General features: G+C 39.8%; 1 protein-coding gene across 1 annotated transcript in view; it reads left to right on the top strand.

Annotated features, from left to right (window-relative positions):
* Positions 1-755: 755 nt before the first annotated feature.
* The window catches only part of FANCM (FA complementation group M), a 46,448-nt gene continuing 27,868 nt past the window's right edge, over positions 756-19,335 (top strand). Inside the window, exons 1-9 of the mRNA XM_032208612.1 lie at positions 756-1,303; positions 3,448-3,620; positions 7,479-7,556; positions 8,215-8,373; positions 11,425-11,556; positions 12,906-13,038; positions 14,718-14,834; positions 15,595-15,693; positions 16,705-16,889. Of these exons, the coding sequence (XP_032064503.1) occupies positions 820-1,303; positions 3,448-3,620; positions 7,479-7,556; positions 8,215-8,373; positions 11,425-11,556; positions 12,906-13,038; positions 14,718-14,834; positions 15,595-15,693; positions 16,705-16,889 (1,560 nt within the window). The 5' untranslated portion in view covers positions 756-819. The remainder of the gene's footprint in view (positions 1,304-3,447; positions 3,621-7,478; positions 7,557-8,214; positions 8,374-11,424; positions 11,557-12,905; positions 13,039-14,717; positions 14,835-15,594; positions 15,694-16,704; positions 16,890-19,335) is intronic.

Below are 19,335 nucleotides of genomic sequence, written 5' to 3'. Positions count from 1 at the left end.
GCTAGGAAGAGTAGTCTCCTGCTTCGTCAAGACTTGCGTGATTGTAAGAAAACTTAAGCGTGGATGTTAATGACAAAGTTTTTTTAACATCAGGGAATGGAGATTTAAGATAAGATAACCTTTATTGACACTTTCTTCTGTGAGCATACTGGCATATATTAAAAATTGAAATCTGATGCCCTCTCAAAAGAATATATATTTCCATACACATACATGCACACACATATACTTAGGTTCTCTTTCTCTCACACCCACCCACACCCACACATTAATCACACTCCATTCTGAATACATAGCGGGAAAAAGAGTTTTGAGAGTTAAAAAAGCCAAATGCTGGCGTGTCATATTCCTAAGAGTTCTTTTTCAAAAAGTCTTGCAAGTGACTCGTTGAAAGAGAGATCGCATTTTAGTTTCATGTCTGCAGGCGCTTCAATAATGAACGGGGGGGGGGGGGAATCGGTCCCTCCTTTGTCGGAACCTCTCTTTCTCTAAGAAGCAATTTTTTTAAAAAAAGTTAAGGATCCAATCTGGGTCGGTCACCGGGACCAGAAATTTTGGAAGTTCCCAGAAAGAAGAAAACCTCTCAACCCGATGACCGGCTCAGATTGGATCCTGCAACACGTTTATTCGCCTTCTTTAGTGTTTTTTTAAAAAGTCGGAATAATGGATCACGTGACCGATCCGCCTTTCTTGGGCTGGGCCAATCAGGGTCCTCCTCGGAACTGGCGCGTTTTTCGCCGGCCCTCAAGATGGCGTCGCTGCCCATTGAGAGGAGTTGCGGGAGAACAGCGGGAGGGCATCGGCGGCGGCGCTGCTGAAATGAAAGGCAGAAGCCGGCAGGCCACGCTCTTCCAAACATGGGGAGCGCAGCCGACTCCAGCGCCGGCGGTGGAAAAGGAGGAGGAGGAGGAAGAAGAAGAGGCAGCGCTGTTGGCTGCAGCCATAGAAGCCGAGGCAGCGGATTCCCCCTCCTGGACCTCTCCGTCAGGCGCTTCTGCTGCCCGGGGATTCATCGGCGGCGCGCCGGGCGCTCTGTGGATGTTTCCGTCCGGCGGCTGCGTGGAGGAGCGCGCCTACCAGGTCCGAGCGTCGTGGGAAGCGCTCCTGGCCAACACGCTGCTCTGCCTGCCGACAGGGCTGGGCAAAACACTGGTAGCCGCCGTGGTCATGTACAATTTCTACCGGTGGTTCCCCGGCGGCAAGATCCTCTTCCTGGCCCCGACCAAGCCTTTGGTGGCTCAGCAACGGGAGGCGTGCGCCCGCCTCCTGGGCATCCCCGCTTCGCATATGGCCGAGATGACGGGTGGGTCACCCTCTGCCTGTGGCTCAGTGTTTTCGCATGAGCCGACTTAGTGTCTTTGATCCGTGGGAAGCTAAGTGGGGTGTGATCCCTAGTGGGGTGGGAGCAGAGCTGTAAGACTGTGAAGTTGAAAAGAAGTTCCAGAATAAGACATCTCTTTTATCTCTTTTTAAATTTCAAGTCTGGTGGTGTAGGGTATTCTGTTGTGAGCAGAGGAGTGGAGGATTCTTCTGAAATATCTCTGCACTCTCTCAATTGTATTAATGTCTGATATGTATTGCGGGTTCCAGACAGATGAACTGTATTCAAGAATTGGTCTAGCAAAGGTTTTGTATGCCCTACTTTAAATAGAATATTATCCGAGAAGAAGCTTTGCAAGATTAGCTTAAAAACTCTTAATGCCTTTTTGGCAATGCTGTTACAGTGGGCTCTGGCCCTTGGATCGTTAGAAATGAGTACTCCCAGGTCCTTGACGGAGTGAGGGTCATCCACGAGGTGGTGTCCGCCCAGCTTGTATTTGGTGTTCTGATGTCTTTCGCCAATGTGTAAGACAGAGCATTTGTTGGTTGAGATTTGGAGTTACCAATTGTTTGACCATTCTGACACATAGTCAAGGTCTCTTTATAGGGCAGTAGCATTGTCAGTGGTGTTGAATAGTTTTACATCATCAGCGAAGAGAATGCAGTTGCTTATGATATGATCGCAAAGGTCATTTATGTAACGTATAAAGGGTGTAAAATTATATAAATTATATAAAATATTTATAAAGAATAAACATTTTTTAAATATTCTGATGGAATAAAAATCCACCTGCTGACCCAGAACTGCTTGCTGTCTATGTGTGTGGTTCTGTTTATCAATGAACTTTTTTCCCCAGTCAGCCTCCATGTGGTTTCCGGCGTCTTTCTCCCAGCTTGGATTTTTCTTCCAACAATCCTTTTTACGTGCCTGTTTTGGTTGGATCGATACCACCAGCACTTCCAAGCAGCCCGATTCCTGTTGATGTGGCTGGCATCCCATATATATTAAGCTATGACTGGGTTAATGGTTTCATTGTAGGGTTTATCTTGTACCTTATTCAACAGTCTTGTTTTTAAAAATAAACACCAAAAAGTGCTGTGTGTATTTCTCTACACAAAATAAATTTGAGTAACAGTTGTGACTTTTAGGAGCAACACAAGTTAGATCCTTGTTAATTTATTTTCATGTGTTAGATATTTATTTGCAAAATCCAGTCTTCTGAACAAAGCTGCATAATTTAGGGGGAAAGGCTGTGATACCTGTTGTTACCGGTATTTCTTAGTTTTTTCCTTATGGATTATTTGCATTCTTGCTTATGTGCTAATTTTTGACTTTCACCAAGTCTGTTTCCACCCAAAATAGAAATGTGATTAATTCTAGCCATTAAATCCTTTCAGAGTGGGATTTCTTAAATTGTTTGATTCAATTATCCTTTTTCTTAGTCTCAAATATAATTATTCCCACAAATTTGACTATTGTTTACTCAAGTATTTTGGCAGGGCTGTCTCTGTTACTCCATTACTCCAAGATATGCTCAAATTACTTCCTTGGGAGTAATTATCCCATTTTAAGAACTGCTCTGCATACTTAAAATGGGTAGAGGATTTAATCCTGATTATCTTGAGTAAATTTTTTACAAGATGAAATGTGTGTTTCTGTGTCTGTGTGTGTCTGTTTGTGAATATGTAGGCTTCTAGAACCCAAGCACAGCAGATACCTTGCAATGAATCAGACTTGCTGGGACTTTGAATTGTACTTTCTGTTTTCCAAGCTAGTGCAATCATTTGGTGATTTGTAATTCAATTGATTTGGTGGATTTTAAAGAAAAAAATAGTTCAACTGAATTTCCTCAATTTGATCTCTGACAATATGATTGCTGACCAGTACTTTATGCAAAATGCAAGTAATTTTCTATTTTCAGTACAGTACTACCGGTATCATTCTGAAATTCTGTCACTTATAATGTTTTTCTGGCTAGCAATGAAAAAACCTGAAGGCTAATTTTTAAATTTATAAGAATGCATTCAATGTAAACTCTGCTAGAATATGTAGCTCATATTAATTGCTAGTAAATGGCTGTGTTATGTATGTTTAGACATACACATTTTTCTTATCTTTTTCTCCAGGAGGTACCCAAATTGTTGATCGGAAAGAAATCTGGCGCACCAAAAGGGTCTTCTTTCTCACTCCTCAAATAATGGCAAATGATCTTTCTCGGGGCACATGTCCAGCAGCAGAAATTAAATGCCTGGTTATTGATGAGGCCCATAAAGCTCTTGGAAATCATGCATATTGTCAGGTAGTGTGGATTGTACAAACTTATACTCTGTCTTTGAATAGATTATTATTTAAAAAGCAATCTAGTTGGGAGCACATATTAGTCTAGAGCTAACAATGAGTGTGTCCAAACTAAAAATTGATGTAGCCATTCATTCTTTCTTTTTACTTTTTTCTCTCACAAGCAGCAAGTTGGAGAGAAACAGCTCTTTCTATAAGTTCTAAACTAATTTCTAAACAGGGATTTTGAAATTGGACCAAGAAACCGCTGCTCTAGAGATTGTTAAAGGGTCTTCCAAATGTTGATGAGCACTTTACAATCTCATTAGGCTATTTTTAACTGATTTAGAATTGTATATTTATATAGACCAGGGGTGTCAAACTCGATTTCATTGAGGGCTACATCAGGGTTGTGTCTGACCTTGGGGTGCTTGGGCGGGGGCTTCTTGGCATCACTTGTGACCCTTGGGCTGGTCCTTTGGTATTTCCAGGGCGGCCAAGGGCTAGATTTAAGCATCTTGAGGGCTGGATGCAGCCCATGGGCCTTGAGTTTGACAGCCTTGATATAAACTCTTCAGTGAATGTATTGAAAAAGATCGCATCAAGAAATAGGATTTTTAAAAGTGTGGCGAATGTTTGTGAGGCATACGTTATTGTGTATTTCAATTAACTGTTAAATTGAAATGTAATATGTATGTATGATATAGAAAGGATTGTAAGTAAAAGGGAATTAAATGTAGATTAACTAAGGTGAACAAGGTTAGTAGGTCAGTTGATATGTATTAATGGTGGAATGTGAAATGACTATATTGGATTACAAATAAGAAAAGTATTCATTGGAAAAGTTACCAGGGGGAAGGGGGAAAAAATGGAGGAGGAACTTGGAAATACGCCTAACAATACATACCGTATATACTCGAGTATAAGCCGACCCGAATATAAGCCGAGGCACCTAATTTTACCCCAAAAAGCTGGAAAAGTTATTGACTCGAGTATAAGCCTAGGGTGGGAAATGCAGCAGCTACGGTAAATTTCAAAAATAAAAAATCAGTGTTATTTGAAACTCAAAGTTATGTTTATTCAAGGGACCCGCTTAATTAAAGTGTTCTATAATATCAGTATGACTTATAATACTGCAAGTCTGCAATATTAAAATACTTGTATAGGGGATCCCCGGGATCCCCCGAAGAGATCAAATCACAACCAGTATGCCACCTTCTTGGTATATTGTTTTTATTTTCACTGAGTTTTTAAAAATGAGCATTATTTCATCCTTTTTTTCTTTATGTTTGATTGGTATCTGCAATTTGTGTTAATTCTGTTCATACATATAATATAAATGAAAAACCCAGCTCTCTTAAAAAATATTTTAAGTTCTTTCTGGTGCTCCCTTTTATAATTGGCCAACTAATATTTCTGTTCCCCCAACTAATGCCAGGCAGAGTTAACTGAAAAAGTAATTTTTCATGAAAGGACATTTTCCTAGGATTTTAATTGTTCTTACTGTCAGATTTCTCCTTATTTCCAGCTTGAGTCTCCTTCTGACAAGTTTCCATTGCTTCTTGTCCTGTCCTCAGGTGCTATTGCTGCCGCCGCCTCCTCCTCCTCCAACAGCACCAGCACATTTGCTGCCCAGCGCTGCGGCTGAGGTGAAGCCGCCAAAGCTCCCGCTGGCGCCCCCGCAGCGTTGGGCGGATATCCGGCAGTGCTGTTGGAGGAGGAGGAGGCGAACCAGCCTGCCATCGCCGGCCACTGCCAGCCCCGCCGCTCTTTCCCGCCCCCTTCCAAGCCCCACAGTCCAGCGGACGGAGCAGAAGCAGCTCCGGGGCTTCGCTGCTCCATCCGCTGGACTGTGGGGCTTGGAAGGGGGTGGGAAGAGCGGCGGGGCTAGCGGTGGCCGGCGATGGCAGGCTGGAATCCCCTCTCCAAGGGATCCCCGTGCAGAAAATGCGGGGAGCAGCAGCGAAGCCCCGGAGCTGCTTCTGCTCCATCCGCTGGACTGTGGGGCTTGGAAGGGGGTGGGAAGAGCGGCGGGGCTAGCGGTGGCTGGCGATGGCAGGCTGGAATCCCCTCTCCAAGGGATCCCCGTGCAGAAAATGCGGGGAGCAGCAGCGAAGCCCCGGAGCTGCTTCTGCTCTGTCTGCTGGACTGTGGGGCTTGGAAGGGGTCGGGAAGAGCGGCGGGGCTAGCGGTGGCCGGCGATGGCAGGCTGGTTCGCCTCCTCCTCCTCCAACAGGCAACAGCACTGCCGGATCCAGTTGTAGACTCGAGTATAAGCCGAGGCGGCTTTTTTCAGCCCAAAAAGTGGGCTGAAAAACTCGGCTTATACTCGAGTATATACGGTAAGTAAAGTTGTAACACGAGACTTTAAAAATATGGGTGCTTAATGAGGTATAACTATGTAATAGTATTATGAGGATAGCTGGAAACCTGAACTCGGCTCACCCTTTGGCCAAAAAAAGAGAGGGGTTTTGGGGGGGTGGGGTGGATAAATGGAACCTATATAGAAGTATACTTTGAAAAGGAGAAGGTTTGTAAAATTAGCAATATAGAAAATATTTTCTGGAATATAATTATTAATGCCACTAATATTAAATGGAGCTTGCTTAGATGCTGAAATACACCAGTGGAAGGGAGGGAAAGAGAGAGAGAGGAGACAGGAGAGAGGGAAGTAGAAGGAAGGAAAAGAGAAGGATATAGGGAAGGTTTGGAAAGGGGGAGAGGAGAGGGAGAGAGTAAGGGGAAGTAGAGAAGAGAGAGATGGCAGAGGGAAGAAAAGAGGTAGGGAGGAGGAAAGAGGGAGAGGAGAAAGGTTGAAGATAAAACAGACTATAATATGGTATATGGAAAGCAGAAGAGCAAATGAAAGTTGATGTGGCTTGATGGTAAGAGGAATTGATATACCATAATATTGGATATTTTTAAAAAAAGTTTGTTAAGATGTAATGGTATACTTTGGATTATATGTATGTTAAAAAATAAAAAAAAAACTTTTTATTAAAAAAGAAAAGAAAAAGGATTTTAGAATGAGAGTTGAAAAATTCCACTTTTCATCCTACAGGCACAAGATATTTTTTGCCACTAGGTGGCTCCTAAATGTCATCCTATAGATGGAAAATCTTGGATAGGTTATAAGTAGTAAATCTTAAAATCGATTTTACCTGTAGCCATTGAGCCCAAGTATGCATTTCTTTTCAATTTTATTTTTAATTCCAGATTCTTTTTGATGTGGTATTAATCTTTTTCTACTTTTTTTCTGCACATCAACATAGCAGAAGAGGCATCATATAAATAATATAATTTGAGTAAGAATATTAGCAAAGAAAATGAAGATTTTTTTAGAACAAGTATTTGACCCTAGGGCAATAAAAGGAAAAAGAGAAATTAACAGCTATTTTGATAGAAGATATGCTATCTATCTCATCATTTAAACTCTGATTTATGGCAATACCAATAACAGTGGAAGTTAGAATAGGAATTCCCCCCAAAAGTGGAATGTTTAAGTTAAAGTTTATAATTCAAACATTCCACCTTTTGGGGTTTTTATAACTGCAAAAATATGCCCCACTGAAAGCTGGCCATTTTACAGTTTAGTTTCAGCAGTGCATTTTCATGGTGCTGGGGACTCCGTCTATTTAAATTCTTAACCAGAAAATAAATATTGTCTATGGATTTTATCACATAGCATAAGTTTACAAATACAGGCTTACACCTCAGCAAGATATACATTTATTTTACAGAAACTGATTTTTTTTATTTTCTGTTAGATGCTACTAATTTGGGACTCAGAATTTGCTTTGTTCAGATTTTGCATTTTATCAGAATTATTTTGGATATATTAGAATAAACTTAGTGGTGATGAAAGTTATTCTCCCTTCAGGTTGTGAAAGAATTATGCAAATACACTAAAGAGTTTCGAGTCTTGGCTCTAAGTGCAACTCCTGGCAGTGATGCAAAGGTGAGTCAATTCTTTTCCTTGAGGGAAGTAGATTTTTTAATAATTACGGTATACATTATCTCTGTTGATTTTTAAAACTATTGCTATACTTGAATGCACATCTCAGTTCTCCAAAGTTGTTTTCCTTCTTATTCAGTTTCTTTATCAGCTGACAGTTTAAACTGACAGGAGCGAAGGGCCTAAAGCTACTCCTTAATAGGTACTATTAATAAAATATTGGAAGCTATTGGGATCTTCTATAGGTACATTGTGAAGTGAAGTGTAGTGTTTTATGTTTGGGGTATTTTTTTTTAACCAGTGTTGAGGGAAAACCTTTTAAAATTAACTTAAAAGAAATGCACTCACAAGATTATCCCAACATTTTTTAAAATTTAAAAATTATACATGCACAGCCAGCCTTACATAGACAATTCTGTGGTGGATAAATAGGTGTTAGCATCTTAATATGTGTGGTGCAAACCCCACAGGTAGGACAACTTGATTTTTTCCTTATTTCCCTCTTTTTTGTCTATAATATTTACAGATTGTGAAGATTAGTAAAGGATCTGAAAGACTTTAACTCTGAAACTCTGTGTCCAAATATATCTTATTTTTATTATGCTAACATGAGCCTAACCGAGATGCAGCACATAATTTTATTTGCAACTTTTTTTAACAGGCTGTACAGCAAGTTATTACCAACCTGTTAATTTCTCACATAGAACTTTGTTCTGAAGATTCTCCTGATATTCAGCCTTATTCTCATGAGCGGCGAATTGAAAAATGTGTTGTCCCACTTGGGAAAGAATTGACTGAAATTCAGAGTGCTTACATACGGGTGAGTTTATGAAAATGAAGGTAGTAATCAACATGTAAGAATTAGGTGAAATTTAGTCAACACTTTGTTGTACCCAAAATGGGTACAACAGCCAATAAAGACCACTAGACACAAGGAATGACATGTTTTATTGGAGTACTCCAGCAAAAGGGTCTCAGCAGCTAAAGGAGCCAAGACCCAGAACCATGCATAAATGCAAAATTTATACAGCTATGATTAAAAAAATTAACACCCTAAGAATAAATCATTGGTTCCTTTGCACATGTTTCTTTTGATTCGTTTCTTCTGCTTTACGCTCTTTCTTCATACATCACATGTTAATATTAATAAGCTTTCTTATCAAAAGGGGTGTGTCTTTTACTATTATAATAAAGTAGAGGTGCCTTAGGTAGCATTTTTCTACCGTATCCTTCTGACTTGTAGCATTCTTGTTGTTAGGCAATAGTGTCTCACCATTTGTTACACTCATGTAGCTGCAACTTTCTATCTCAGCAATTCCTTCAACAAACTTTCCTAATTCCAGCCTGAGTCCTTCAACTTGAAATGCAAGTTAATAATTAAATTTATTTTTCATTTTGCTAAGGGGATTCTTCTCATTGAGCCTGTTAAATAAAAACACTGAATTTACTGGTGTGTTTCTGAACTTATTTTTTCAGTAGTTTAAAACTTCGAACAGTGACATATGTAATTAAACCAGATTGACAATAGAATGCTTAACAGTTGGTGAATTATCTTGATTGGGTTTGCATTTTCCTGCAGTTTCTCATTAAAATCACTCTAGCATGTCTGATCAAAGGTTGTGGTTTATTCTTGGAAGAATTCAGAGACTGGCGTTGGACAGTTTTGTAATTAACTAGATGTTGAACTTAGAAGGGATATTTGGAGATCTTGTAGTTTCATTTTCTAGTTGGCCCTGTGAAGATCACATTACAATGAGCTGTAATTATGATTGCTTTATAAATGTTTGTAATGAGCAAATCTTTAGCATTAGTCTCAAAAAATAATAATTGATTTTAGAAGGTAACGATGCATTATATTAGAGGCCAGATTTACTGTCTTCTGTAGTTATAGTCTTGGTTTTGGTTAATGCATTTAATTGCTGTTTGATTATTACAGGGCTAATTGCTTTCTTTTTATACCACTATTTGTCCTAAAGGAGCCCAGAATGGTACACAAAATATTAAAAACATCCTTCCGTGAAAAAAGTTTGAGGAGAGGAAATAAAAAGTGAACTCCTATAAAATGAAACAATTGTACAAGGAGTAGAACAGTTGTAAAGAATTAAATCAAAAGTGTTGTCCTAGGATAGTTGTTAACATGCAAGTGTCTGGAAAAACAAGCTGGTCCAACAAAGATTAAAATGAGATAGGGAACAAGTTGTATTCTCAGTAGAGAATTGTATAACTCGGACTTTGCCAAGGAGAAAGTCTTACTCCAGGTCAGCATACAATGAGTCATGACCACCTCTGGGGTAACAACAGGACTTTTCTACCAGTCTTATCCTATGGCTTAAGTAATGTTGGAGGCATCTTTTCAAATAATTGGGTCCTTTTTATTTATGGCTTTGTAGGTTTATGTCAAAATAATGGTGTAGATTTTTATAGTGGCCATGTGATGGGAAGTATTGAGCTTCAGGGTTTAATGACTACTATCAGTAAATTTTGAAGCTCAACACTGTGTATCCTGGATAAATGATTTCTGCAGTGAGCCTTGATTATTGGGTTGGAGATTTTGGGGGGGTGGGGTGGGAGGTCCTATGTTTTATTCCATCATGGTCAGGTTAGACATAACTTGTCAGTAGGGAGCAGGAAAATGGCAAAGGTCAGCTGGGCGTCACAATGTGGCTGGGCTGGGCTGTACTGAGCTGAGAATTGGCCAAGTCCTTTCCAAGGCTGGCCGTAGAGTTATGCTTCATTGCCAAGGTTTCTTGCAGCCTTAGATCCACAGTGCCCAAGAATCCCCTGACCTGCAGCAATATTCTTTCCCTAATATCTCCGTGTTTCGCTACACTGTCCCTCATCTCTCATGCAGACTGTGCCAGGCCTCCCATCTCTCTCTGGCACTCCTCCCTCCGCTTAACGTCCCACACATCTGGAGTTATGATAGTAACCAGGAGTGCCAGGATTGGGATTATTAAGCAATGTGGTCATGTGAGATCTCGCTTTACATTGCTTAGCAATGGAAATTTCTGTCTCAACTGTGGTCATAAATTGAGGATTATCCTCAATGGATAACTTTAAATGGAAGGTAGACAATCTACACCATTCTGATACCTTATAATTTTCTTTTCAATTTCATATGTGGTTCTTCTTTCATTTCCATGACTGGGAGCACACAGAAGCAGAACTATTACCTAAGACCTTAACTAATACTTCTCCTTCTCCCAAAAAAGAGATTGAATCCAATTATTGTTTAGAAATCCTAAGGTATCTAAATTCATGAATTTATCCTATTTACTAGAATGGAGTGGGTAGACGTTTTTATGTGCAGTGTGTAGATTTTAAAGAAGTAATAGCTGCATCAAATGAAACCTTGACTTTTCTTAAAGCAGAAGGACTCATGGATTTCAGGATGCATAACATTTAATTGCAGGTTGAATGCAGTCTTTAACATACCCACTCTCCCCACTTGTGCCATCAGAATTCAGTGACAAAATGCCTGAATTTTGTAAGTGTAATTTCAGGCAATAAATGGTGACAAATTGAAAATGCTAATAGTTTGTCTTCCAGGGGCTTAACACTGCCTCAAATGTATCACTCTCTTGCTCTCATGTCACTGCCCCACCATTAACATATCGAAAAATATTGTTCCTTTGTTCTGAGAAAGTTGCTGAATGACCGTCTGGGGTCATGCAGAAATGCAGGAAGCTGCCTTGTTTTTCTGATTTTTCAACAAGTAAAATGTAAGAGATTAAATCACTTCTTGCTTCAAAGCCTTGAGCTCTACTTGGTTCAACCTGCTGCGAGATAGCTTATACTGAGAATTGTTTCTCTATGCTATGCAGAACCACTTGTGACATTCCAAAAATTGTGTCTTCTGTTTTATGTTCAGGTTTTGGAAATTTTTACTAGTCGGCTAACTAGACTCCAGGTGTTACCACGACATGAAATACCTTCTCTCACAAAGTATCAGATAATTCTAGCACGAGATCAATTTAGGAAAAACCCTGCTTCACGTTTTGAGGTACATGTTCTCAAGAAGTATATCATTTGGGTTTTTTTCTGTATAATCAGATTTGTAATTGGTCATATTTAAATGCACAACTGGAATGTGATGGATGGACTGGTCCCTCTGTTTCCCATGGGGGTGGGGAGGTCTCAACCTTTTCTCAAAATTGTTACTACAGCCTCCTTTGCTGTTTGCAGAGCCTTTTCAGGAAAGCAGATGCACCTGGCACTTTTTCACAGTGGCATTCAAGAATAGATAAAGTGATGTTTTTTTTTTCCTGCTTTCCTCCCTTTTGGTACCTAATCAAGTAGGGAGAAATTAGATTAGATTAGTTTAGATTAAAATCTTTTCAGAATTAAAACTGCTGTTTCAGTAAGAATCCAAGTTGTTTATCATGAATGCTAAAATCAAAGTACTAAAATGGGAGTTGAAAAGGAGAAAACAAGGCCTAAAACGATGTCCAGGTTTTATTCCTTTAGCCAGCAGCACCGATGTGCATGCACAGAGTTAGCACAAAATAACAGCAAATCATTTCCCATAAAATGAAAACCAAAGTTCTAATTGCACTTCCACCTCCGATGTCCTTTAATGCAGGGGTCCCCAACCCCGGGCCGTGGCGTGTTTGCAACTGTGCCGTGGAAGTGGCAGGGGAGTGTGCGCACATGCAAAGCTGGATTTGTGAAAGTGCACACATGTGAAACCATCCCCTCACTGCTGCCTCCGCTGGTTGTCTGAGCCAGAAAGTTTGGGCAACACTGATTTAATATACTTTTTTTCTGGATCTCCATTGGCTTACAGAATTCCTTATCTGACTCTGCAATGTCTTAAGAAAAAGAGGTGCCCATGCTGCCTTTAAGAAAAAGGCAATGTAGTGCTGTCTTCTACTCTTTTAAAAGGCCGCCCAGTGGAATGTTTATATATTTTTGTGGACTTTAGATAAAGGCTTTATCCGTTTATTGGAATACATTCAGATTCTTGCGCTATTTGTCTCAAAAATGGAATTTTTCTCACTACAGTTTTCTATCCCATTTATGTAGCGTTTTAAGCCCCCTGGTCAGAACGAACATTTGCAGATGTATAAATGCAACAGTTATACAATTGTCTCCGAACAACAGAAAAATATGTTCCCTGATGTGCAATGACAGAGAAATCTAATCCAGGCTTTAGCTTTCAAAGGATCTGATTTTTTCCCCCCAGTAAACTTGAAATGGAATAAAAAGTGCTTAGATAGTAACCCAGGTGGAAGTCTATTTTACTTTATTATTTACTTAAATTGTAGGTAGAATCACTGTAAAATTGCTGTTACAAATGAATCTGTATAACTATAATTTTCTTGCTGAAATCAGAAATATCTTCTTCCCCAGCGAATGCAGCAAGGTGCAATAGAAGGAGATTTTGCTCTTTGCATTAGTTTATATCATGGTTACGAACTGTTACTGCAAATGGGAATGAGATCATTACATGCCTTCTTACGTGGAATTATGGATGGATCAAAAGGTAAGGAATCTGTTTTTACTCCCATTTCAACTTAATCATGGGGATTTAGATGTATTATTCACATCTATTAAAGTATTCTAAAGAAATATTAGGAATCTCTGGTTATACTCCCATTCTACAACTGCAATAAATTGAACTGATTGGAAATAAAATGTATTTAGACATGTGGAAGATGTGGGAATAAAGCATTGTTTTCACATTTCCTAATTCATAAATTAACTTGAAATACATTTATATATTGTAATGCTTCTAAAGATGTCAGAAAGTTCTTCCATTTATATGTTTATCATTATTAAAAATGGCAGAATGAAATCTGTTTAGTTTGGAAAATAGTGTAACACTACAAAAATCAAAATGTTTTTAAGAGAAAAAATTGGCATGTAGTAATGTAGACGATCCATATATTGACAATAATTTCAGTTTTTTCAATTGGTTCTTACCAGAGAGGAAAAACATACAATTCATCCATTCTGGCAGAAGCACCATTGATTGTCTTTGGGTATAAAAAGCTGAGACAAAATAGAAAGTACTGCTTTTTAGCTGACTTGAACCATACCTGCCAGCTGATCTAAGACCGATGGTCTTGAGGAAATTGAAATTCAGTAAATAAAATTAATATTTACGCTTTCCCAAGTACTTTTTAATGTAAGGCTGAATAAGATAGAATTAGCATAAAAAGGTCTATATTTCAAGTCTTTTGTCTGGGTCTCATATCTTGACTTTTCTATAATTGTTCATTCCAGAGATTTTTATTTTTGATAGTAGATAGAATTGTTAGCTATAATGAAAATAATGAAAATAGAATTGTTACCTAGCATTAAATAAAGAGACAAGGATAGACACACATCATGAATATGAGGAATGCGTCCATCCAACACAAACTTACTATTTTCTTTAACTGGGTTCACCTAAGTCCATCCAAGATAGATGTTTTCTGCATATTTTTTCTGTATAGAATATATTTTATTCTATTGCCTAAAAATGTATTTGCATGTGTTGTGTGTGTGTATCTGTCTCTGTCTGTCTGTCTGTCTGTCTGTCTGTCTGTCTGTTTATGGAGATTCTCAGAGCTGAAGAAGCTTCTTGGATGAGAAGCAAAACATCTTTAAAGAAAAACCAGAAAGTCCAGTTACCTCTTGAAAAAGCACCTTTTTTTTTTGACAGTCATTTTCAAATTTTTGAATTAAAACTTCATCATAATACTGGTTACTTCATAGGATAGTGATGGCTAACCTTTTTGCCATGGCGTGTCAAAAGCGGGGGCATGTCGTGCACATGCACGGGTGGCATAGGTTCCCCATCACGGTCATGGGAGAATAATTGCCAGTAGGGAGCTGGGATGAGGCTATCCTTCATTACAGGAATTCAGGCAAAAAGAGGATGGAAACCTGTTAGGGAAACTATAGTAGTGGAGTAGCTACATCAATGGCAGTTTGATTTAAAATATCTTTAATGTCCTTTCTAACTGAATTATGTTGTTGTAATGCTGCATTATTCTTTATCTATGTCTGAGAGACAAGACTTATTGCAGTCATTAACCAGGGCACTTATCTGTGGGGTTTTTTTTTTACTATTAATTTTCACTGCACACTACAAAACTGTCTATCTTGATGTGCAGTTTATGTAAGTTAGAGATCTAAAATTTAATGTTTTTACATTCAACTACTTTTCTTTCTAAGGAATGACTCGAGCAAAAAATGAACTTGGGCGTAATGTGGAATTCATGATGCTATACAGCCAGCTTGAAAACATGTTTTTGGATTCAACTTCATCAAATGGCAACATCAATGAACTAGGTTGGCAATTTATCTACTCAAAATACAGCAGTGCTGTTTGTTCAGCATGGCAAGTGACTCTACTAAGGATTGAAGGATATGTTTAAAATACCCATGGATATTCCTAGTGAAGGCTGTCTTTATGTAGTATGAATATTGTGGCTTAAGGGTATACTATTTTTTTCAGATATTAAAAGGTATCTCAGTTTTGTTTTAAATTTGACATCGCTCTTATTTTAACAAATTTCTCCTCTTCCCCCACCAGTGATCATTGCTTTCTTCCTAGGGCTGAGAGAATGTGACTGCCTCAGAGTTATCTAGCTGGCTAGATAAAATACATACAACAGTTATAAAATTATAAAACAATTAAGAACAATAAAATAGTAAAAACATTCAGAAAAGACATACAGCTACAAAGATAGTTAATCAGCTAACAGTTAACCCAAGAAACAGGGCCTTAACATATTCCGTCACAGGGACTTTAGCAGAGTAGTCCCATCTTGTAGTTCCCGCCATTTGGCAGTCTTTGACTGGGGGAGGGGGAGGGATTTGCGGCATGCCCAATCTGCTGTATTGAATTGGATGGGTAGAGACTCTTGGAAAAAGACAATCTCTCAGCTAACTGGTAATTTTACAGGATTTTCTCTTGATAGGATTAAGGAGACAATTATATTATATTTTGAAGGATAACTTTTCACAGAAAAGATTTTTTTTAAAAAAAAAAAAAAGTTAAAAGCTGTCTGGATTTTTATATCTAAAATTAAAAATTTTGGGTTTGCAGGAACCAAAAAGTTGAAAACTTTCATTTATAGCCATCCCAAATTAAAGAAATTAGAAGATGTTGTTCTACAGCATTTCAGATCCTGGAGAAAACCTCAAGGTATGTATAGGATTGTTGTGGCCCAGCAGGATCCATTTGAACTGCTGATGGACTCGAATAGCGAGGACCCCTATGAGTCTGCTATGGAAGATGTGGAGGATCCTGGGCAGGGTTCATACTCAGAGCAGGGACCAGAGAGGCTGGTTGGCCACCAGGAGGTGCCTGAGTCATGGAGCAGTGGGGAGGACTCAAGGCAGTTTGTTCCTGACGTCAGGCAAAGAATGGCGGAGAAACGGAAGCAGCAGCTACGGAGGCAGACTCATAAGAGATAATCAAGCCCAGGTGGTTGTGGCTTGGCCCCTCCCAAGAGAGTATATAAGTGAGAAATTGGGAGGCGTCCTTTTGCAAGACACAACTGTTCGTAACAGACTTGAGGAACTCTTGTCTGGTCTGTTTTGTATTTCCGTTCTGTTTGGTTTGGGTTGCAGGCAACCCTTGTTGCATGAGAGTGTTGTCTGGGCTTTCAGCCAACGGAGTTGTAATTCCTGTGATTAAAGAGTGGCAAATAGCCAAGCCTGTGTCTGCGTTACGCGCAGGCTGGAGGGTGGGGGTGGTCAGAACAAGGATTTAACTTGGCTGCTAATGAAAAAGCTACAAGTAATCAAATAGTATTGTTCAAAACACTGATTCAATTTTACGCAGGAAATTCCTTGTTGGGTTTATATTCTATACCTTGATATTTTCTACTTTGAAATTTAAGATTATGGATTATTTGCTCTTTAATATTTTGCCATTCATTTTATACTGTCCTTATTTAAAACACTCTGGTTAATATTTGGTGTACCAGTATATGCAGCTTTCAGTCCGACACAATTTATCGTTTAAAAATAAATGTTCTTTGTTTTTATACTTTTAAAAACTTTACTAGTTCCATTTTACCAGCCTGATGCTTAGTCTTGATTAGGATGCTGGTCAGTGAAATTGATTCACTGGAGAGCCTGCAATTTGTATCAAATTTCTCTATGCATTCATCAAGGTGTAGTTTATTGGTTTGCTTTCTCTATTGCATAGATCAGACTACATCTGAAGTCACACCGACAGATACCAGAGTGATGATCTTCTCCTCCTTCCGTGACAGTGTTCAGGAAATTGCAGAGATGCTTAACTATCACTACCCTCTTGTGAGAGTCATGACTTTTGTAGGCCATTCTACAGGCAAAAACACAAAGGGTTTTACACAGAAGGAACAGCTTGAGGTAATGAACTGGGTGGAGGCAGGGATACAAATTGCCCCACATGGTATAACGAATGTTATCCTTAGTATATTTGTAAATTATCATCCCAAACAGATTTCTGATGCCAAGAAAATGGATTTGTAATATAGCAATACCTATGGAATGATTCTTAAATTATGCTGTACTGCGTAACATTTGATTTCACTGCTGTAATCACATGATACAAATTTAATTCACTTGAAATGAATAAAACTCAGAAACTGCCCTGCTCATAGTTATAAGCATGTGATTATTATTTGGCTGTGGAACTCTCAAGTGTTTTTCAGATGTGTAATATTGTTGCCTTTTTCAAATAATAACTTGTTCCCTCTTAGTTTTATACAAAAAGTAGTTATAGCAATAGCAATAGCAGTAGACTTATATACCGCTTCATAGGCCTTTCAGGCCTCTCTAAGCGGTTTACAGAGAGTCAGCATATTGCCCCCAACAATCTGGGTCCTCATTTTACCCACCTCGGAAGGATGGAAGGCTGAGTCAACCCTGAGCCGGTGAGATTTGAACCGCTGACCTGCTGATCTAGCAGTAGCCTGCAGTGCTGCATTTAACCACTGCGCCACCTTGGCTATTCTTCCTATAGAAATAAAGATGTAATAAGAAGCAGAATTTCATAGCTTTGTTTCATATATCTGCTGCTCCTTGAGAATTTGTCTTGCTCCCAAGTGCCAGGGATGCAAAAAATCAGGGAGTGGCCTTTGAAGTTCTTCCATCACCACAGAAGAAACCAGATGACTGTTATGTCTTTCCAGCAGCCCTCTCCAAGCGGAATACATAGTGCTCTAGTCATCTTTGACCTCTTAGCTTAGAGAATCAGGAGAGCCTATCCGCTCTCAACATTTTCTGCCTGATTTCTGCCATTCTCACTGTAATTGTAATTTGTAATTTAATAAATTTATATGCCGCCCAATCCCGTAGGACTCCGGGCGGCTTACAAAAACAAGATTAAAAACAAAGAGTTAAAAATAGAAAAAGAGAGAACAAATTTAAAAGCAACGCACCATACACTCCATCTAGGTGGGGCTGGACCTCGTTCATGCAGTCAACAGCCCCAGGCCTGCCGGAATGGCCAGGTTTTAGTGGCTTTTCGGAAGGCCGAGAGAGTGGGAAGGGTCCGGATCTCTATGGGTAGATCATTCCACAGGGCCGGAGCAGCTACAGAGAAGGCCCTCCCTCGAGGGGCCGCCAGCCGGCATTATCCGGGCAACGGCACCCGGAGAAGGCCCAACCTGTGAGATCTTATCGGCCGTTGGGAGGTATGTTGCAGGAGGCGGCCTCTCAGATATCCAGGTCCTAGGCCATGTAGGGCTTTAAAGGTGATGACCAGCACCTTGAAGCGCATTCGGAGACCGATAGGAAACCAGTGCAACTCGCAGAGGATAGGTGTAACATGGGTGTATCTAGGTACACCCGATATCGCTCGCGTGGCTGCGTTTTGGACCAACTGTAGTCTCCGAACACTTTTCAGGGGCAGCCCCATGTAGAGGGCATTACAGTAATCAAGCCTTGAGGTGACGAGGGCATGAGTGACCATTCGAAGTGCCTCCCTGTCCAGGTAGGCCGCAACTGGTGCACCAGGCGAACCTGGGCAAAAGCCCCCCTGGTCACAGCCGACAGATGGTGTTCTAACGTCAGCTGCGAATCCAGGAGGACACCCAAGTTGCGGACCCTCTCTGAGGGGTGTAAGATTTCACCCCCCAGGCTAAGGGATGGAATATCTGGACTATCCTTGGGAGGCAACATCAATAGCCACTCGGTCTTGTCTGGATTGAGTGCAAGCTTGCTCGCTCCCATCCAGACCCTGACAGCCTCCAGGCACTGACACATCACTTCCACCACTGTGGGTTAGTTAAGTTTATTTTGGGACTTCTTGGGATAAAATTAGCCCATCTACCCTGTCTCGAAATGGGTTAGAGAGTTCACATGACATACCAACAGTATAATTACTTTTGACTTATTAAGAAAGCTGCATAGATCGAATGAGAGAAGTACATTATATCTGTTCTTCCTTCCTTTAGATCTTTGATTGTGATTATTATCAATTACTAATGCATTGTGTAGATATCAAAATGTTTTGTAGTAGAGCAGTATAGTAATTGATAAGGCTCCTAAATTTACTGAAAAGTTGGAACAATTTAAACTGACCTTGTCTGTTTACATAGGGTTATTATCTACAAAACCACCCTCAATTGTTCCATGTACCATATTTTTCAGACTATAACATGCACCGGTGCATAAGACGCACCAAGATTTCGAAGAGGTAAGTAAGAAAAAAAAGTTATTGTCTTCTCCGGCCCCCAGGAGCACTCTGCAGACTTCAGCAGGGCTGGGGTAAGGCAAAAAATCCCCCGTTTTTCACCAAAACTGGGGCATTTTCCCTTCCTCCAGCCCTGCTGAATCCTGCAGAGTGATT

The sequence above is a fragment of the Thamnophis elegans genome, chromosome 1 (genome assembly GCF_009769535.1).
Source record: "Thamnophis elegans isolate rThaEle1 chromosome 1, rThaEle1.pri, whole genome shotgun sequence".
NCBI classification, from domain to species: Eukaryota; Metazoa; Chordata; class Lepidosauria; order Squamata; family Colubridae; genus Thamnophis; species Thamnophis elegans.
This window is presented reverse-complemented; position numbering and strand designations above follow the sequence as displayed.